The 23,465-nt window shown below is 36.7% G+C and overlaps 1 protein-coding gene across 2 annotated transcripts in view; it reads right to left on the bottom strand.

Moving 5' to 3' along the window:
• The window catches only part of ZEB1 (zinc finger E-box binding homeobox 1), a 121,816-nt gene that overhangs the window by 15,343 nt on the left and 83,008 nt on the right, over positions 1-23,465 (bottom strand). For both annotated transcript variants that reach the window (XM_082282973.1, XM_082282974.1), the window contains exons 2-4: positions 9,518-9,718; positions 4,334-4,396; positions 2,531-2,692 (exon numbers count right to left, since the gene is read on the bottom strand). In XM_082282973.1, the coding sequence (XP_082139099.1) occupies positions 2,531-2,692; positions 4,334-4,396; positions 9,518-9,718 (426 nt within the window). The remainder of the gene's footprint in view (positions 1-2,530; positions 2,693-4,333; positions 4,397-9,517; positions 9,719-23,465) is intronic.

Raw genomic sequence — 23,465 nt, forward strand, 5'->3', positions numbered from 1 at the left:
ACCAGGCTGGACAGGGTTCTGAGCAACCTGATAAACTTGAAGATGTCCCAGCTCATTTCAGAGGGGTTGGACCTAGATGGCCTTTAAAGGTCCTTTCCAACCCAAACCATTCTGTGATTCACAGATAAGTACATGTTAGTAGGGCATACTGTCTGCAGAACAGAAAGTAGAGAGATCAAACATAAGGGCATACATATGAGTCTAATGTGATCTATGGAATCTCTTTTGCTGGCTTTCATGAAGTACTTCTGTATTAGTACAGGGAAAAGTGAAACCAGATTGAAGCTAAGTATTAATTTCACAAGTCTATTTCAAGAAGTCACCATTTATAAAGTTTTAACTCCATCCCTTATCAGCATATGTTTAGCCCTCCACATAGTAACTCATTCTATCCTTGAAAAATTTATTTTTTAAAGGACTGAAAAAAATATTTCTTTATAAATTGATGAAGGTATGTTCAAATCAATGTAGGGTTTCCTGTATTTGATCAAACCATCAATTTATAGGTATGATATACTCCAATGACCATGCTAGTCTTCCGTGCTTCAAGACAAACAGGAAGCAAATGTTGCAAGGAGGCTTCTATGCACTGTGCTGAGCATGAGAAAGGTGGAAGGTCTTTACTGATTAACATTTTATGCTCTGACGCACAAGGGGCACATTTGTACACGCTGTCATTTTAAGTTTCAGAACTGTAAGAATTATTAATACTCATAAAATGAACCAGTACTTTAGAAAGTACCTCTGAATTATTTACCTTCATGACCTCTTCCAGCAGTTATCACCTCAGATTGATTATATGTTCCACGAAGTAGCAATTCATTCTGTTTGTGTGGAATTTACCAACTTTATTTTTACTGAATGTGCCACTGTTCTTGCAACAGTGAAAAGTAGAGTCAAACCACTTTTCCTTATTACTAAAAATCACCACTTTTTCTGTTATATAGGTCCTTTTACACTTGTTACAGTAACAATCAAGGTAACCCCTATCCACACGGATTTTTTGTTGTTCTATCAATTTCCGTTTTTCCTGGTTTAACTGAAAAAATGAAGCCATCCCCACATGTGAAGAACAAGTATGCCTCCTTTCAATTCTCTTTTTACCATCTATAATTCAACTCATCTGACATAAAGAATACTCAATTTCAGCACAAATATAACTCAGTGGAAATGTCAAAAGCATGTTAATTTATATTCTATTTCCATTGGAGGAAATGGAGAAATGACAAGAGTTTCCCAAAATCACTAAAAACTCTGACTCTGTCGCTTCTCTTGTCCAGTAACCCAGTTTGGAAGCACATACCTTTACCAAATGTCACTATATTTTTGGCATTTTCTGTTCCAAAATGATTAAAACACTAAACACTATTATTCAGCATTGTGATCTTCAGAATGCTTCTCTGTGAAGTTACTGGGATACGTCCAATTTAAATGATTAATACAAATGTGTATTTTTAATGATTACATGGAAATCATATGGCAAGTCTGCAAAACTAACTTGACAATATGTGCCACTGCAACCACATATTAAAATCTTAAATTAATGAATGCACTTTTTAAAGTAAAATCTCTAATAGCATAAAATCTCTGGAGCAGAAGAACAAAAAGATTATCTTTACTTCTTTCACTGCTCTCCCTTAGACTCCAGTACAGTACTACTGCTACAATGACATTTATCTGTTCAGTTATATACATTTTTTAAAATGACTAGAACACAACAAATTCTAACCATTTAGGTAAGATGTTACTTTTTACTGAAAAATCATAAATACTCCAACTATCACAAGCAATCTAAGCTGAACAATTAAGAAAACACACAGAATGCATAACCAATCTGAACAGCATTTGCCTTCAAATATTTCATGACTTAGAAATGAACGAAGTGTAACTTCTCATCTCACTCAGAACACCTTAAGCATGAAACTTTCTCAGAGAAAAAAAACCAGATCTACTTAAAAATAACAACAGGCCATTATTTTTTCACATAGATGTTTTTGTATGAACAATGCTGCTTTTTTTCTCCACTGCTGTCTTTTCAGGCAAAGAAGCCAAACCCAAAAGCCTGTCACAGACTGGCTACCCAATAAAAGAAATTCTATCTAATAGATGCTTTTGGGAGCTTTGTTTAGAAAGATAAAAAAGGAAAGAAACACGTTATAACTATTCTTAAGTTATTCTTATATAAAACTGTACTATTTTGCTTTACATCTATTATATTTAATAAATGTTTATTCTGTTCTTTCATATAAGGATGTTGAATGGATTTATGAAAGCTTGAAATTTTCTTTTCAATGACTTGAGGTTATCATTTAGGTACTCATACAACTGAATCCCAGTGCATGTCTTGTTTCACAAAATCAAGTGGCAATGTTTTTTGCATGATGATCCCATCCTCTTTTAATTATTTAACTAAAGTTTTTCCTCTATAGTTATGTGTGCATGCATTCTGCTGTCTTAAGTACAGCAGAAGTTTTAGGTCAAGTAGTGAGTACAACTGATTTCATAAGAACTGAACTGGTGACATATTTACCATTTTCATCCTGACCACTAGCTTCTGGCGTGCCTTGTCTCTGGTCCTCCTCAGGTGCTTCAGGGTAGATAACAGCTGTATCTTCTTGTTGAAGGAATTCTTCAACATTAGGGTCATGGTTTTGCTCATTTTCTGCATCAGAATCACATTCATCTTCTTTTACTAAGCATGAAAAGCAAGCCACAAGATACAAAATTAAGTTTAAAAAGAACATAAATGAGATTCAGTAATTTACATTACCAAATCTCCCTCTAGCCAAGGATTTAAAAACTCTTTACAGATACTAGTGTAGGTCAAGCCCTTTAAGATGCCAGATTATGCCACATTTTAAAAGAACTGGTAGCATAATGATATTTAAAAACTTGACTAAACACAGTTTGCCTCTTTAACTCAGTGCATTTTTATCATTTCAGATTTAGCTGTTCTTATCAATTTCCAAAAAAACCTTAAATGCAACATTAATTAATTATGATTTAGGCCTTGTAGTTGGAAGGTCAGTTTACCATCTTGGCTCCTGTCTTTGCAAAAGTACCTTTGCTGCCTTCAAGACACAATTTTTAATGTTACTTATAACTGTTCATTAGCACAAAGAAGATATTTAAACTCAATAACAAGCTGGCCAGAAAAATGCAGCAAACTTGAACTCTGACTGGCTTGCTCTCTGGTGTTGGAAATGGCTACCAAAAAGGCTTCAGATCAAGTTAACAAGCTTCAATATTTTCCAGTTAAAAACTTAAAGAGAAAAACCCAGTGATCAACTGCATTGCAAAATTAGCAAATAATAAAGTAAATATTTTACTTAATGCACATATGATAAATATTTGATACCAAGTATTTCCCTAAATACATTGTTCATAGAGTTTATTTTTACCATGGTGGAACATTCTGTGAAAGCTCTGCCTGCAGCACCCTAAATCATGACAGATGTTCTCCACTATTAATGTGGAGTATATTTTTAATAGGAAAGAGAAGTTTTATGATTCATCTCAGTGTGAAGTCATATACTCAATTTACAATTTGACACAATCTTTTTATGACATGAGGCAGTCTCTCACATGTAGAGTGTAATGCAATGAATAATGCAGCTCTCCACATTTATGTGGAGAGAACTGACTTTATAGGAACTGAAAAGAATGTGTGAATCTAGAGTTTAAAACATATCAGTGTTTAGATATGGGTTTGCTTTTAAATAAGACTTACTCTAATATTATCTAACTATCTAGTAAGGGCATTAAATAAACCCCCAAACAACTTAAAAAAGTTGGATGTGATATATATTAATCTTTTGTCAAGCAGAGAACTAGAAAAAATAACAAACCATCTGTTTTTGTTTGAGTCTGAAACTGAAGTACACATTTTATTTTGCTTTCTGTGTAATCAGTACAAACAGAGGAATTGATAATAAAATACAGTATTAGCTTAAGTTTATTTTTATGTATTTTTTCATAGTTTAAAACACTACCTGTTGATGGGTACACCTACATACAAGGTCATTGCTACTCCCAGTTATTTCCTTTGGAGACATGGTGCTGCTGGAGCTCTGTGGTCAGTCCTGGGGAGGGAGGGAGGGAGGGCTGCTTTGTGTCACTGGTCACCTACACCTCTGGATCCTGGCCACCAAAAGGTGCCCAGACTATTTTCCTCAGCTAAAACACTGTTTACAGTTTAATACCTCTAGCATGGAAAAGCAAAGCAGTTTTATAAACAGAGGTGGGAGAATTCCAAAGATTTCAGAATGATACTCACCTAACCAAAATTCAATAGCACTTTATGTATAAGGGACTCAGATTAACAAAGAAATACCTGTACATCCAATTTCATCTGTTTGAGCTTCAGGCCCCAGGATCTCCTTTCTTTCTTTTCCAGCTGAAATAGCACATTTCACAAAAAGAATGAACATTTTAAGAAAACCCCACAAAACAACAACAAAAGCCACATGCAGACCAGCTTAATATACTTGAGTTATTTCTTCAGCAGTGCTTTCCATTTCTGTATTGTTTAGAAGAGTGCGTTTAAACACAATGTTCTTTCAAAAATATGGATGGCACATTATTTCAGCGGTGTGTGATCAGTTGAGCCACAAAGGTATTTCATACTTAAGGAAACCAAACCTTAAAAGGAAGCAATACTAAACACTGACCATTATGTGAAGGGAGGTAAAGACATGGACAGTGTGTTTCACCAGCAAATCCAGAGTCAGCTCAATGACCCCATCTACAAATGCAGCCATCTGATACACTGGAATATTATTTCCAGAAATCAGAACATCATAAAACAAACGCAGTTACATTATTTTCTCCAATTAGCGGTTTTCAGAAATGATTGATAATTTGCTGGTAATGTCTGCAAACAGCAACCTAATGTGTTCTCTTTCTTGCAAATCATCTGGAAACCACTTAAGGCTGTGATTACTTAAACAAAAAAAAAGGATTTTAAACACGTGCTCCCCCTTCAGAACAACTGTGCACTACAGATATGCTTCACATATCGATTCCAATACTCGGTATGAGTCTGCAGAACCAACGCTGCAGAGACAACCTGCTGCCCCAGCTCTGCCAGCTCTGCTGAGCTGCAGCCTTCAAAGATGCAGCATGGAAGTGTTAACTCACTACAGCTTGTTAGTTCAAATCGATAAATGGCCAAGTTGTTCTTTATTTTGGTTCATTGGGTAGCATGGACTGGGAAGTTCCCATAGGAAAAGTCACTGCTGATATTTCTGTCAGTACCTGGTTTATGACAGAAGTACATAGGAAAGCTGTGTTGCTTGGTTTGCTCTTTATCAGTACTGTGCTACCCTAATATACGTGAAACTAAAGCGTTATTTCATAGTTTCATTATGGAAACTTTGGATGCTTCAGACCTACACTGCAGAAAAAGGTGAGGCTGAAGGTTACAGCACACAGTTGCTCTGATCTGAAATGGCAACTATTACACTTTTATTTACCTTGCTTCACTCCAGTGCAGGAAAAAATCCTTCAGCTTGGCAAATCAAAAGCCCAGAACACTCCAGATTTTTTAACTACAAGAGAACCCAATTTCTCCTTTATGTGGAAGACGATAAATCCTAGGAGAACTTTAAGTTCTCAAATAGTACCAGCTTCCTCAAAGGAAATGCTTGACAATTCTGCCTACTTTGATCAAAGCCCACATACCCAAGGTATCTGCAAATAGTGACAATTTAAACACTTTTCTTGCTTTAAACAAGAAATGTGTTTAAAAGGAAACTGTAACTCTTAAATCTTACTTCAATTTCAATTGACATCTGAAAAAAAACCAATTCAAAAATCCCTACAAACTCAAACAGCCTGTATTTTATTGGTCAGTTCTGGATTGTGAACTAATTACATTCTTCGCTCATGGTACCAGACTTTGTTCAGAGTTTGTAAGATGGATGACTGGATGCAATGCAAATTTAAACCCAAAATTTAATTTCTTAAAATCAAATATGATGCCAACCCACTGTTTGCCTTTAAAGAGGGTTTGTGATTTTTCTCCATTATGAAATAGAGTCTACATGAGGGGGGGTATATCAGTAAGTTATTACTCTGGAAATTTAAATTATAGTGACTCGAGTAAATTTCACTGGCTTCAGTACAAATAAAAGTTATGCTTCCCAAGGGAATGTCAAGGAATTTATGGCATTATAGATTAATCTCAGTGAAGTTAAACCCCCTCTCAATTCTAATAATCCTAACCTCAGTTTGGTACTGTCTCTTCCCAACAGCTAAAAGTAGGGTATAAGACAGGGAGAAGCCCTTTTCCACAGGGAAATGCTGTAGGAATAATTAATAATTTGGAAAATATTAAGTAGATATCCATCCTTATAGCTATGTATGTTCCAAGAAAAAGGCAACGTTGCAATCGTGCCCTCAGAAGTCCAGTTATCCCACAGCAAATGCAGATGCTGGGAAGCAACAGAAGGATGTGATGATGGGGGAACAGATATTAAGACACTGTTCAACCAAGCAGAAGTCACAGCTCTGAGTTCCAGAGGAAATTCAAGCTACCTGCTAAATGACAGCTTAAATAGAGGTCTCCACAAATAGCATCTAGGTCATGAATATGCATCCTGATATTAGAGCTGGACATACCAGACAGTTGTAAAACAGGTTCTTGAACTTCTACATCTCATCACTGTTTATGAGCTACTGCTTACAGACACAGTGGGGTTTCCCAGGGTTAAATGCTGATGATTTTCAGATGACAGGGACCAGTGTTAACTAGCAGCAAACATGCCTGACAACTACTGTCATTGGCTGACAGTAAAGATCTATGCAGGGCTAAGATAACTGATCAAATCGAAACCACTAGCAAAGTGGAAATTTTAGCTGTAGGCAGAAAGACAAACTTCACTGAAATTTCCACTGCAGTCTTTATCTGCAGAGAAGGAAATAAATTCCAAAGCCCATCAAGAGAGTTTCTAATTTAAATTCTTCAGGGCTAATTTTCTGATACTCATGTAGCAAGCACTATTTACAGCTTGCAGTATTGACTGGTTGCTTGCTTTTTGATCAAAAAGAGGCCATACAACACATCAAATGTCAGAACACACTTTTGAGCATATAGGCTCAACCTAAAATTTGATGACTTAAAGGAATTTTTGAATTCCAGAAAGAGCTTAAACACAAAACGTATTTATATCATTTTCAAAGATATCTTAGTTCCAGTCCTGAGACCTCCAGGTTTGCTAAATACTTACAGTACATAATAATGCTTTTTAAAGAGGTTTAATACAGTACATTTAATTCCTGATTTTTTTTTTCTTTTAATTGTAGCATAGCTTTTGCTTCTAACGAAAGAAAAATCATATTAGAGAATCATTGCACACATGAATGCTGGCACACTGTCAACAACTTGTACAGGATACACGTGGTTCACTTTTTTAAACCCATAGGACTGTTTCAGTTAAACCTCTTGAGAAATACACCTTATATTTAAAACACCTGTTCCTAGGGTCTTTCAGAAATTCAGTTAGAATGACTGGAAACGGAAGGAAACTAATCTGATAAAGAAATGTTATGTGTGTTGCTTCTATTCTTGGCAATTCGGGAACAGAATAAATATGCAAAAAACTCATTCTGTCAAGTTCAGCTAAACCCAGAACTACTGAGTACTACTTTACTGATGAAACACAATTTACTAAAACTGCTGTAGAATATATTTTCTAAAGATAATCACCAGTCTTGAAGATGGTTGGACACCATCTACCCCAGTGCCTTTCCCTGTATGAGAGAGATCATGTATTCAGTACCTCTCTCTTCTTATTTCAAACATGCAACCAAGACTGATGATATGATTTTCAGCTCATATCTTTCCTTCTAGGAAAGCTATCAAAAGAGTAAACAGTACTCTACCCTAGCAAATCAAAGCTCCATAAAACCTAATGTAGCCTTCACTTTTCTCGAGTAGTCAGAAATTTAAATGATTTATTTAAAAACCCCTAATTATAAAATTAAAAAACCCCTCCAGACTGCTACAAAAGAGGCTTCAGAATACATAATTTTTACAGAAGAAATTTGTGGTTGTTGAGCAAGCCTGTATGGCAATTGATTAATCTTTTGTCTGGCTACCAATGAAATTCCATCTTCATTTGCAAACTCCAAAGTAGAGAAACATTGCCTACATTGCAAATGTACACCCACAGTAGAATTTAAAATTATATAGAATTTAGAATTTTAGCAAAAAAAATGTTAAAGGTTAAAAATGGTACATTTGACATAAGGAGTCAAAAATGATGCAATCACATGTCTAGAGCCCTGAAAACCCCCAGAAAGTTGCCCGAGATGCTGTGTGATGGGTACATCTCCAGGAAACGTCCAGTACAAGAGGTCTTGGGCCCAAATGTCTGTGAGCCAGTGCTCTTCTTCCCTCCCCTTTTCAGGTTTCCTACATCTATGCTTGAAGGGTTCCAGCCTACACAGAGCCCATTTTAATGTAACCATAACTTCTGATAGACACAGCCTGCAGGAGAGCAAAGACATTACAGGAAAACTAAGAAAATTACCTACCTAATAATTTAGCTCCAAAATACTCATTTCCCTGCACAGCATACCTTGGCAATAGCAGCTATGTAAAAACAGGCTGAGCTGATGCTATTCTTTGAACTCTCAGCTGCTCTCTCTCAGCTGGACTGCAGTTAGGGACCATATGACTGCTTTCCGTTTATTTAGATGTGAGGTCATGTACCGTGTATTAAACCACCAGTGTTAAAAGGTGGATGCTAGGAATTGTGGCTGGAGTTCAGATACAAACAGGGATATGCTGGAAAACATTCTGTATCTTTCAGGGCATTAAGGCCAAATTCCACAACAAATTCCACTAATTTATGCATTTATCCCAATTTGGCTCAAAAGTAAGCATGCTGTGCGATATTATGAAACTCAGTATCTGATTCCACAGTAAAAAAAGTCCCATTTCCTGTCTGCTTAAAATTTTCAGCTTCTAAACCTGCTGCATAATATGTGCAGCATTTACCTCCTTCCAGTGTTTTCAAAATAAAGATTCATTAAGACTTACATAGCCAATTCTAAAACTAGTAATGGAAAGTTATTTTTTCTGCCTGTATTTTACAAGGAAAAAGAGAAACTAACATCTGAATTTTCTTTTTTCCATGTTTTTTTGTTTCCTGCTTATTCCCCAAGCTGAACTAATCCTGAATCTTACAGGGAGCTATGGCAGAGATCTGTCAGGCAAAGACTTGAAAAAACAAAGATAAAGTAACTAGTCTCTAATCAGCCTTTGGAATGCTGCATCTACACACTGGAAGCTCCTGTTAAACAGTGCAAATGGAATTAATCCACCTCTGAATCTGCTTCAAATAATAAATGAAAAACATGAAGTATGGTATAATAAATATGTTATAAACCCTCTTTTTTGATTGTGAATATTACATGTTATTTCAGTAATAATGTGACCAAAAAAAATTCTCTTGAATCTTTATTTTAGAAAACTTTCTCAACACAGTATCATCAGTGGAAATGAACATACCTTCATCTTCCCAGCAACTCTTTGTACTCCCTTCTCTTTCACTGTTTTCTGGTAATACTATATGGTCTGTTGGCAAGTCATCTTCTGGCACACTAGCATCACAGTCTGCTGCATCTGTTACACTTTCCTCTTCCACTATATGCAATTTATCTTCATCATCTGAATCTGAGTTTGCTTCTACCACATTGTTATAATTGGTGACTGTGGAGAGACAAAAACAAAATACTGATCAATATACTCTTAACTGACAGCATGGAGCTCCAAAGCTTTCAGTACTCTGGCCAGGTGGTACACATAGGGCATCTCCGTGGACTCACATTATTAGTGCTTCTTGCCCCATGGGGATGGCAGTGCCTTGTGAGCAACTTGGATGTAATGTCAGCACACAAGGAGACATCTGACAGCTCCTGGGCTCCCACCACTGCTGGGAACCACGGCACCTCTCACTGTGCACACCCAGCATAAGGCTGCACAAGGGAAGGCAGCGGACAACTCCCGAGCTGGAGCCGCAGTGGAGCAACAGAATTCCAGCTGGATCACTCCAATTTGGATGCCAGCATTGCTGTATGTCTCACTTAGGATTATTATGGCACTGAAGACCCCATGGCCCCAGGCTGAGCACCCTTCAGAGAGAGCAGCCCAGCCACTCCCGGGGTCCCACGGAGCCAGCCCTTGCGTGCAGGCACGCACTGTGTGCTCACCCAGCCCAGCTTCCACCACCTCCTCCTGTAACCAATGCCACCCCACGCTCCAGCTATGGGAATCATGGAGAAACAAGCGGGAACAATAATGAGATTTAATTCAGAATGGCTTAAGTGCTCCTGATCCAAGCTAAAATGCTCTTGTAATTACACCCATTAAAGACTCAGCAGGACGAATGTGAAAGGAAAAATCACAGAGATCACTTAGATGGGGAATCTCATGTAACATTTGCCCAGTTACCATGAAAAGGTAATAACTCTACTTTCTTAGCCTGGAGAACATATTGCAAGAGTCTTTGGACAAAGGATTACATGACAATATATGTTTCTGTCACATGGGAGCAGATTATTATTAAAATAGTCTTCATTTGTAGGCACAAAAGATGAGTTACAGCCATTTTAACTTAAAATGTAAGAAACTGTAAGTAAACTACATTAATAAAAAATGACTTTCACAATCTGTTTAAATGTCTTGTTACTCACACTGAAGTTAAACTATGAAACAGATTTACATGGGTATTATTCCTTCACTGCCAAGTTTGAACTTCTTACTAAAATGCTTCAAAATACAGTCTAAGAGAGAGAATAAATTTACAGATTGATAAACCAACAAGACTTGGCTGCAGCACTCCTTCAGTGGTTATCAGAATTATACCTGGGAGGCACATAATCATGGTACTTTATGATACCTGCATCCTGTCACTGTTAGTTCCCAAGAAGCCAGACTGATTCTTTCATGTGAAATACTGCCTATTAAGGTAGATAAATAGCAAACCAGACTCCTGCTCTTCTGAAGTTAGCTCTTTTTTTTTTTTTTTAAGTAGATATTTCAGTCATTTAAAAATGCATGTAACCAGGAAAAGTGACTAACATTATGAACAGACAGGCTACTATCTCATTTCCTTCCAATTCAGGAGAAAAATGTCTCATCTAAAACATGCATGAGAATGACAAAAGAGCCTTTTGAATTTAAAACAATCATTCAGTGTTTCCATATTTTAAATAGTGCTATTTGAAAAATGTAGTAACTCACTGCTCATGGTATTGACATCTTCTAAAACAGCAAATTGCCTAAAAACTAGTATCTGGTCCATTTCAATTGATATATTGATATTCACTTAATACCCTGTAGCTGATTTTGCAAAGTAAAATAGCTACTGTAAGTGATAGTGTCATACTGTGGGACATAGAAGACATACATGTATTCCCTCCCCAAAGCATAAGAGATTTATGAATTTATTCTCCTGAGAAATGCAACTTTAAAAAAGTGTGAGAACAGACATAAAACAGGAGGAAGTGGAAAATAATTTTAGCCTTTTATCTTGACTGGGTTTTGCTCTGAGGCTTAGATGTAGAGGATTATTAATATAAAATAGGAACATATTTACATTTCTCACACATAAAGGAGATCATTAAGAGCAGGGATCAAAATTTATAGGCATAAGTTGAAGTGTAGATAATGAATACTTGATTTTTTAAAAATAAATGTCCTGTTTAGTTTAGGAAATTAAGTGGCACTCCTTATATTAGATTTAGAGTGGTTTTATGGAAAACAAAAGCATTATCAGTTTGTCTTCAAGAATTAGCCTTACGGAGAAAAAATGTTTCTTCCTTCCTCATCAAATATATTACAGATATAATCTATTTATTATGGCTCTCTTCACCTTGAAACATTTCCATACATCCTCACTATACTCAAGTGCCAACTCTGCAAAAGTTAAAAACTCCTGCTTCCTCATAAAAAGCAAGGAACAAATGGTCTTTGGGATTTCAGTTTCTTCCATTAAAAATCAGTTGCAAACAAGGCAAGACAATAAAGCAAACAAGAAATCTGGCTCTAACATCCTTTCTTCCTCTCCCCAAAATGCTTTGGGGAAAATAAATCTGCCAAAGCTGCATCCAAAAAGGCCTCAGCGCATCTGGGATGGACAGGCAACCCACCACCAAACACAGCAGAAAGTCGAGCATTTAAAATGACAGAACCACTCATATACTTACAGATAACTTTAACTAAATGATTACATGCTGCTTTCCTTCTGCAGGATCCCTGCCTCATCTAGTGCAGTGATAGCAAATATGAAGGGAATGCTCAGTTTTATGGAGTGAACTGAGCATTTGTAGCATTCTGCCTCAATTGTTTAGACTGCAAAGTGATTGCTCATTCTTCTTATTCCCATCAGCCAGCAGTGTTCCCAGAACTTCCCTAACAGGATGATAGCCAGAATGGGATTCCATATTATATAATATATTGCATATGCTTATATGCAATATATTGTAACTGTATACTGTATAATGATATGATTATGTATTTTATATTATATATAATTTCCTTACATGGTGTTCAGCAGGAATGCTTCAAAACATATAATTAACTGATCTGCAGTAGGGTGATGCTATCTCCATTTTGCAGATTAGAACCCAGCTGCTTAAAACCCAGAAAAGTCTTCTGGCAATCCTGGCATTGCCACGTCAGTGCAGGGCACTTCAGGCTGTACTTTTCAGAGGACTCTGCATTTATACTGTGTTTTACACATTCAAAGCACACTTATGTTCACTCCAAATGCAGCTGTGCCCAGAGCCCAGGTACCTTGGCCCGTGTGCCACAGCAACTGGAAACATAGAGATCACCTCCAAATAAGTGACCTCCCAGAATCACATAAAACCTCTTTCGAAATGAGAAAGTAAAATCTAGTCTTTCTGTGGAGCTTTCAAACACCCTGGAGAGAGTGCTTTTGATTCCTGCAGCCCTCTACTTAAATTACTACTTTCCAGCAATTAAGGCAAGGGTTCTGGAGGCAACAGCTTCCTTTAATAAACACCCCTGATTCATTCTCGGGGCACCATTCCTCCTGTGAAAAAATTATGTGATCACACAATTAAAGATCTTATCGTTATGCATACATGCAAGGGATAAATTAAAACAGTTTGAACAATCTTCATTTCGACAATTTCCAACTTTTTTTGAATGCTCAGCTTTCAAAGTCAAGTGTTTGATTTCAAAGAATGTATTAACACTCTTTAATGGAAATGATGGTTTAAAAAAACCAATCAAACCTTGTAATTTACTGTATTTTTAACTAATTAAAATTAAAATCAAAAACCCATTACATGATACCATACTGATACCTTCATGGCTGCAAATCTTAGCTTTAGCAATGCAGATTTGCTCCTGGTGCCCTGCAAGACTAATGGGTGATAGTAGGAAGCTGCTGCCTCCATTTGCTCAGACAGGTTTTGGCTCCATGTTTCACAGGAACTATGGCATCTGGCAATCAGTTCCAGGGTAGTCATCCTCCCCCTCTCCTTTCTTCAGTTCAGTCCTAGAGCCAAATTTAGACCTTCACTATCTGTACATAATTTTGTGTGTTTTCTCCTCTCATCCTTGATGTTTCCTCAGAATAGTCACCACTGAAAGAAGAGGATAACAAGCTCACAAGCCTTGCTCAATGCCTGGCGCCACAGAAGCTGCTGAAGTTGGGAGGAATAAATTTCATTAAACCTTTTTGGATAAAGACTGAAGTGTACTCAATACAAAAGCAATATGTAGAGACAACTGCTTACAATCTCTGAAAGAAATTCAATTGACTATACATAAAAGATGACTTCAAGGGGCTTCTAATTTGGCAAAATATTCCATGCTGAAAATAAAACACATGTAAAACCTTGCCTGGAACAGTTGCGGCTTCCCAGTGAAGTAGCTACAAGTATTTCAGACTTCAGTACTATTTACTTTTAGCTAATGTCATTTAAAAGTAGTGACTAGCTAAATAAAATAATTCAGCCTGGATCACAGAAACCTGGCACCAACAGCAGTCAGTGTCTCCACAATGAGACATTGCTCTGCGAAAAGCAAGGACAATTAGAGAGGTTACATCACCCTCGGCCACCACAGCTCCAGGGATGGCCATCAGCCGCAGGGGACAAGCAGCAGACCACTGAAGGGTGTCTTATCTTTAACTTTAAAAGCTACAGATCATGAACCATGGCTGTAAACCACTGAAGACAGGCCACCAGACAAGCATGTATGATGTATAACACACATATGGGCCTATTCTGTTCAATGTACAGTATGCCACCTCAGCAAAATTTCACATTATTAAAGTTTAATTATTAATTTCAGCTTTACTTTCACAGATTAATAGAAAGATTCAACAAACGTATTATAAATGACACTGAAGACTAAATATTTATTCAATAAGACCAATTTTTATATCATTACTATGTAACATCTGAAATAACTATGAAATAGTAATTAAAAATTACATCTTATAAACCGTAATTACTTATTCTCCTCTTGAGCACTTTCTTGATACAGTATCCTGATTCTTAAAGAATAAATGACTATCTGTAGTTGAAACTTTCCTTGCCCTAAGAACAAATGACTGCAAAATGAACTTCGCTTTCTGGATTTTTACAGTCCTAAATGCAAAGCAGATGTATGACATTGCACAATTCTAATTAAAAAAGGAATGTGCTCAGATAGAAGTAGTGATTAAAGAGCTAAAATGGAAATATATATTATTTTGCTGGTTGAATACAGGTAGGAAACTATGATACATATGTCTAATCAAATCAAACATGATATTTGAAAGGAAAAAATTGCTAGTTGTCTGACTTAAAACCAGTAAACCCAGGAAATTCAAGGTGAACACTAATACTGTAGTGATGAAAGACTATAGGATTCATTGTTTCCATAACATAATGGGTGAGTCCCCAAAAAGACAATTATTATTATTGTGACTTGGGTGGCAATTGAAGGAAAGCTCCTTAAAAAGCTGTCAGCAGGTACCTGCTCACCACTCCCCCATCCAGACCTGCCCTCAGAATCCTTAGGTGACATGGAAGTTGACATTCCCAGCACAAGGAATGACACAATCAAGTTGATGTCACTCAACAAGATAAAAACATATGTAGCAGAATATGTATCAGAATAATTTGAGATCAGGTGGCAAGAGGACAGAACTCACTAAAAAGAGGACAGACTTCCACAGAACGAAGGCAAAATGCCTAGCATGTAATACCAGGATCTGGAAGGCTGCTTTGAACCTGCTACAACCTTTTGTTCAATACCTGACAATGGTCACTGTCTTTTATGTAGAATCTGGTCCAGCATTCTTACTACCTGTCTTTTGTACACCTCTCCATACTTAATCCAAAAATCCTACCTACTTCCACTGAAAACAAACAAACCCACAACTTTTAGGAATTTGTGAGTTAACACCAACACCCTTGAATTTTTTGAGATGACAAACACGTAACCAATACATCCGAGTTGTGTGAGGTTAGCATCCCAACATTTAACTGGCTGGAGATGTAGAACAGGTGTGAGAGATTCTGATCTTTTAGAAATCCTACTTCTAAAAGCTCTTCCAAAATAAAAATTTTTTAGTGTTCATGCATGAATACTCTTAGAAAGAAAGGTTTGAGTATACAAACTGGAACAACTCCTGTGCTATTTGAAGTTCATTCCCGGTTCATGGATTTCTGCACTGACAGCCTACAATCATCTCTTGAAAACCATTTACTCTCTGTCAGCCCACCTGAAAATCTGCTCCTATATATTATTTAGCTCTAGTCTAATATTTAAGCAAAATACATTGTGAAGTCTGAAACCCAGTCATTTAACATTCAGTATTTTATACTTAGATTTTAGGGTATACTATTAATTTTGTTACTACTCTTGAACGAAATGCCATACTTTCGACTCTCCACTGACAGGCTGCCCAGTATCTTTAGTAAAGTCAGACCTTTATGTTCTTTTCACATTTTTCTTCTCAGTTTAATACATACACTTGACATCCAATAATATATACAGAACCATCTGAACCAGAAACATGAGAAAGAGTTTAAGGAAAAAGAAGGCATATGCTCATGCTTCTACTAAAATTCTCTGGTTGGAGATTTCTGGCTTCTGGAATTCCTAAATGACTTGTGTTGTCTTCATACCTAGTAGCTTCATTTTCTGTGAATTTGTCTGCTTACTGCTTGAATTCATGAAAATTTTGGCATCCACATTAGTCTGAGGCAAGCAGTTTCACAGCTCGGTGTTGTGGGCAGACTAAGTTTCTTCTGCTGATTTTGAACCTGCTCTGCACTACATTCAGTGCGTGTCCCCTAAATCGTCCCCTCTTGTGTTCTCTATGCTGTCCATGATTTTATACACGTCATCGTGCCGTCCTCCCCTACAACGCAAAGAGTCTTTTTTTGCTTGTTACTCATACAAAAGTTGTTCCACTGATCATTTTTGCTGCATCTCTTTGGACCTTCTGTTCTGCTGCATCACTGTGTTAGCAGGGGGGAGGTGACAATCTAGAACTGCACCCAGCATGCATCTTGCATTAGAATGGCAGCATAACAACACGCTGTTTTCTTCTCTATCCCTTTTCTATCAGCACAAGCATATTTCTAGGACTTTTCCTGACTTCCACAAATAATTAAGCTGTCATTACTAGAGGCTCCTTATCTGTAAACCCAGAAGTGTTGTTCCTGAATGGTAACACTCAGCTCAGAACCCATCACAGGACCCTTCCTCAACATACACTGCTTCACTTTCACCCACCTAGAATTTTACCTGCCATACAACTGGCTTGATTATTTGGAAACACTGTCATTATTTCCTACAAAAGTACAGGCAACCCTTAGTGAAAATATTTGCTGCTACACACTCATGTCGCCGCCTTCATCAGGCAGCAGGGTGACTTCCTGTAGCACTGGGATGGCCAGCAGCATTACAGAGGAGAGTGGAGGCAGCAAAAACCATTCCATTAGGTAGCCTGTTGAATTCAGTAAAAGTACACAATGAGATCTCATTATGTGCAAAGTATGAGGAAACTGTATCATAGTCTCAATTAAATCGTTCAGGAACAAAAACCATGCCAGAGATTAGTTTATGAAACAATCCATTTAAAATTTAATTTAAGAACATACTTGCAATTTTCAGAAAAGTCATCCTGCTTTTAAGAACATTTTATGTGCTATGACCATGGAGAGCAGAACTATATTTTATATATAAAAGGTTGACTCGTGTTGATTTATACTTGTGTTGATATACACATACGTGTGTGTGCTCACACAAGAACAGGGGAACTGGATTCAGTCCTTCCTCTGCCTGAAGGGATCAAACTTACATCTCCCATGAGTGTTTATATAAATACATGAATAGTTGGAAAAATATAAGTCTAAATATTTATATGTACCAAGCACCTTTCAGATAATTTTGTTTAACTAATAAAAACCTCTTTCAAAATGTCTTTACACCTCTTAACTGAATTCTAGTCAAATGCAGTTTGACACACTTTGATTGAATATTCCAACACATTAAAACCCATTAAATTCAAGAATCTTAATAAGCACTAAGGTATATAAATCACCTCAATACACATGTACTGGATTATTTGGTCTTCAGGTCAACTCAAAGAAACTTTAAGTTTAAAATAAATGCTTTGCAAGCAGACAGCAGACTACAATGTGCCCTAAATGCTTTACCAAAAGGGAGACTGGATGTTTGGCTTGGCTTACCTGACACATACTAAAATCAATGATGCAAATAGAATTTTTCTGCTTGTCAATTTTAAATCATGGTTTTAAAATCAATCAGCATTTGACACTAAAAAAAACCCCCTGACCCTCAATGGCAAAGTCTGGAGTAAAATCTGATGATCTGGTCAGGACCATTTCCCCAGAACATGGGTAATGGCGACACCTCTGGCACTACGCTCTGAGATGACCTAAGTGATACTTGGAGCAAATGTGGCAAATATTCTAGTCTCAGTGAGAAAATTTTCTGTTGGGTGCCTTCATTCTTATCCTCAGGTCAGTTCCAGATAATTTAGTCCTACATGCAAATGACACTGGAACAGGACAGTTTGGTAGTGTACTATTTGGAAATGCAGGAGGAGCTCGAGGCTTCCCAGTGGGGCAGACATGTGGGAGTTTTGCCACCAACAGTGCCTTAGTGCTACTTGTTACAAATGTACAGATCTTACACAGGCAGGAAACTTCAAAAATCAACTCCAGCGCTCATATGAGAATTTAGTTCTATGTAGAACTGACATGAGAATGTCCAGAGATGAGAAGAAACAAAGAGTACACACAGGCAAGCATTTTAGGTGTTTAGCCTTGGTCCAAAAATAACCTTTAATACAGGAAACATGTGTTTACACATATAGACATACAGATACATACTTACATATTTTCAGGTTTGATAGCCTACAGTCAGGTTCGGAAATGAATACCCAAATCATCATAAAAAAATAATCTGCTTTTGAAATATTTCTCTTATTAAGGCTACTACAGAGAATTAACTTATATATAATTTTCACCATGTTGCTTTGAGACTCTTCATTACTCTGCATCTCTTCTGTGTTAAAAATGGAAGCTTTACAGCTTTGCAAAATGAAGTCTTTCAGTCTTTCAGTGACACAGAGGGACTCGCAATAGTAAATTCTCTATTGGATTTGCAAATGATGGTCCTTCATCCAATGAAAAAGCTAACTATTGTCCAAATATTCTCTCTTTATAGTCTCTGGATTGATGTAAATGCTACATGCAAATACAAAAATTCTCAGTGGCAGCATAATTTGAAAAATGGTATGACAACAAGGTGCTTACAGGTTTGAAAATACTAAAAATTGTCCCATAAGAAAGAAATCAACCTGCAGTAACAAGACAGCCAAAGGTGTATGAGAAAATTAACTGTACCCTTTGCCTGTTATCACCATTGTACAAGCCAAGGTTTCTACAAATAAGAACTTAACTCTGTCTGTATAATCCCATGTCACCTGCTGCTGTCAGGAAGCTTTACAAAAACTTACAAGAAGTTAAATACTTTAAGGAAGTTTTTATAAAAACATGAAGCAGTGAAAAAAGAACCATATCCCCTCCATGCATTTTTTAAAATATCTACTGGAAAAAAAATTCTATAATTTCACTGCAGCTTTAAACACTCATCAGAGAAGAAGCCGTGTACTATCATATGTTTTTCTCTCTCAGGGCTCCCCCATTTCTCATGCTGTCCCTCAGGGAGCCTCAGAAAATGCAGAATAGTGTTCACTCATTATAGGTGACGAAACTTCTATGCAACATGGAAGTTTTTACAAGTATTTACATTTGTGAATGCATATGGACAAAATAAATATCAAGTGGAAGGTGGGGATACTCATGTAATGCACAGGCATGAACTTTTGAGTAAATCTGCACTCTGTCCATTTTTCACTTTCTAAAGAACACATAATTTTTCCATAAAGTTGCAAAGGAATAAACAGAAAATGTTGATGTTAGTGATTTTTAAAAAATCCCTGAATACTGCAAGGACCAATTCTGGGTAGGTGGCAACATTTTAGTCACTCTCTGCTTAAATCAAAGAGGAAAAAAGCAGAAACTTTTCCCTCATGTCCTATGTGATTGCTGGTAAGTTTGCATTTGTGTCACCAGTATTAGTTATACAGTTTATCATTTTACTCAGAAGACTGGAAAAATGAATCTACACACCCAAATGTGTCCCTCACAGCTGAGGACAGTCTGAGGGCTGCAGGGGTTTACTGCCTCCAAGACAACTGAGCGCCGTGATCATAAAAATCAAGCATAAGATGTATAAAAATCAGAGAAACCTTCATCTTTTAGAAGCCCCAATTACTGAACAAATGGAAACAGTGAACTAAACTGACGAAAGGCTGAGAGGAAGAAGTATTTCCATGTATTACATAGTCTGTTTAACTTCAAAAATTACCTCTCCACTGGTGACGGTACCATTCTGCTCTGTGTTCAAAATACTCTTAGCTCCAGACAGTTGATGTTTTTTTTCCTTATAAAACTTCTCAGATATTAAAAAAATTAGCTAAGAGAGGCATTCAGGAGATAAGGCCATTAATTACTTTCTCAGAGACAGATTTTTAAAACCAGATGATTTATTACTACACTAGAAATTAACTCTTGCACACAGAAAAATGCCACCAATTAAAGATGAATCACAGAAAATTGTCTCATCATTAATTGGCACTTGGTACCAATGGGTTCCAATCATTTGGGAAAATGTGGTAAGAGGAACTTATTTGACTGCAGCATGATGGAGGCACTAATTTTAAGATATATACAGGCATAAACCACACACACCAAAATTACATACAAGTTCCCTCATACTGACCAACTTGCTAAACAAGTGTAATACCCTATTTCTGGTCCCAACTGCAGCCTAAATTGAACGCAACTCTAACACAGTTGCTTTAGATTTATCCTCATTGAAGACTTAATCTGAAATACAGTTTGGTAATTACCTTAATCCATACTGAAAAACTTGACGGCCATATTTTATCATTTGTACATAAAAAGTCAGGTTAGTAGAAGCTATCAGTTGTAACTAAACCCACTCCATGATGCTCCTCAATCCCTCAATCAATTCAGATACCATTAGGCCAGGTTAATTCTTCAGGAAGACACAGTTGACATGTTTATATAAACGTATACATTTCATAATACTGGTTATTTTATGTAACATCATTACTAGGTTTATACACAGTAAATATTTATTTCAGGGATAATAAAAAGACTACAATACAGGGATACCAGTTTGGCTTATAAAGTTTTGAGATCCTCTTAAATATAAACAGAAGGATGATACTTCAATGGCACATTCTATACACAAGAATAGCCTATGACAGGAATTTTTTCTTGTCCCAAAAATTTTATGACTATCATAAGATGCCACTAGAAAAGTCTTCAGCATTATGAAAATTTTATACATGGTACACATATCACTGAAATTCATCACATGCCTTGTGAAGCTCTGACATTTTTCTTAAAAAACTCATTCGTAAATTAATAGAACTATAAATGACACAATTTTGAGATGTTGCATAAATATAATCTCAATTGATAAATTATCAAAATAAATTTATTTAGAGAGTACAAATTTATTTTCATTTTGTATTTCACAACATTTTTTCCTAATCTCCAAGTAATTTCTTAAATCTATCTATTGAGAAAGATGTAGTTCGTCAAATGAACAATGGTCATCTATTTTCAAAAATCTGTCTTTTAAGATGACAAGTTACATTTTGGCTTCACTCTAATTCCACATAATAACTGAACAACATTTTTAATGGTGTTCTAGGTTTCAGTTTTCAAAATATGTGTCCTGACTTCTGGATTCAGAGTAACTAATTTGTAGTGATTATATGCTATTATCATGACAGATTGTTAAAGCAAACATCCCTAATTCCCTTTTTTTGAAAATAAAGATTATAAAGAGATGCCAGGATATCAAAATGTAGATGAACAGAGTTTTACCATGTAATTTGGATGATCTGGTTTGCTACACGTAGCTTTGTACCTCGACTTACATGAGTTTATTATGCATATTCACATATGATATGCATATAATTTTTTGCATTTATATTCGCAGCTAATCAACCAAAACATTGGCAGCAGAAAATTACTGTCTGGGAGTGGTATGACAAGTTCCAAGTCTCTCCAATTTTTAACTGTCTACTATATTTTTGCAATACTCATTTTTACATTACAGATTTTTCACATTACTGATTTTCAATTCTTTTAAAATATTAAATCACTGACCATTTATATGATTTATTTGTGTGAAGTGGGAAATAAAGCACCATCTAATTTCTAAGTGTAGCTTGTTCTCTTTGCAAGATAATGAACAGCTATCATTCCCAAGAATCTACTGCAGTGTAGGAGCATGAAAAAAGAGATGGTCAAAAAAACTGCAATGGATTTACAGTGTTTTACTGGATTTCAAGGATAGTCAACCCCTGGTGTCCTCTTGAAACAGGTGGCTACATGAGATTATGAAAGGCCTCATTTATCCTGTGTACATGAAAGCCTAAAGCTTAAGGAATAATTTAATTTTCAAAAGATGCATTCCATGAGGACTAGATGCATTGCTAAAATAGCAATGGGAAGTTTTATGTTAGTGGATTTTATACATTTAAATAAGACTTTTTATTTTTATACAAATCAGAATGAAATTTAATTGGTATTTCTGATATTATATTATTATATTAAGGAAATAAACATATTTCACCATACTAAGCTCTTGACTTCGAAAGAGTATGAATGTATTCCACATTAGCAAGGTTATCTTTCTCTGAAGATCAAGTAATTTATGATAGGTGCTTCCAAAGGTGGGGTTAACTTCTTTAAAACTGTAATCTGGATTACAAATTGTTCATCTGTACATAAATTGTTCCCATATAGCTACTGAATCTTCCTGCAAAGGCACTTACACACAGATTTTTTTGACCAAGAAATGGACAACAAAGCAGCTCTTTGGCTCCCATGTTGAAGAATAACCCCTATCTATCCAGCACAATATTTCACTGTCACTGTTAGCACATGCTTCAAGAGAAGTCTGGTTCCCAAAGAAGGTATGAGAAGAGAACACAACAGACTTTCAGGATTTGCACAGCCATGCTGATACTGGCACTATAGTTGTTCCCCATCAGAGATAGGAAGAGTCAAATCAGCATGGAGAAAGTGCTGCAAGAAGGAAGAGGAATACATACATGAGGTTCTTGCTGAAATACACCCATATATACACTCTAACACAAAGAAATACCAAATTGTGCACTAGTCTTAATTAAAAAAAACCTTACTCACTCCTCAAAATAAGCTACTTAGGTGAACTAGCAAGCTATTAAATGTCCTAGCAAACTATTTCACACTGTTTTCCTTAAAATATGAAATAACATCCTGAGAAAACAGCACTGCTAGCCTTGAAGAATGATACTCTATCTGTCAAAACAGTCTTAATGAATAAGAAAATATCCTGCAAAGCCAGGAACTTCAGAGCAGACATAACACGATGACATGATATTATCTCTGTCTGAACTTACGTGGCAGAGAAAGCTGGGGAATGAGAGGCTGTGCCACAGAAAGGGACCTGGAAGTCCCGGTCCATGGCAAGTTGAACATGAGCCAGCAGTGCCCTGGCAGCCAGAAGGGCCAGCTGTGTCCTGGGGGGCATCAGGCACAGCATCACCAGCTGGGCAAGGGAGGGGGTTCTCCCATTCTTCTCTGGGCTGGGGTGGCCTCTCCTCGAGTGCTGGGGGCAGCTTAGGGAATCTCAAAGTAAAAAAGACATTGAGCTGTTAGAGAGCATCCAAAGGAGAGCGAAGAAGATAATGAAGGGCCTTGAGGGGAAGGCGTATGAGGAGTGCCTGAGATCACTTGATTTGTACAGCCTGGAAAAGAGGAGACTGAGGGGAGACCCCATTGTGACCTTCAACATCCTC

This window comes from Coloeus monedula (genome assembly GCF_965178545.1).
Source record: "Coloeus monedula genome assembly, chromosome: 1".
NCBI classification, from domain to species: Eukaryota; Metazoa; Chordata; class Aves; order Passeriformes; family Corvidae; genus Coloeus; species Coloeus monedula.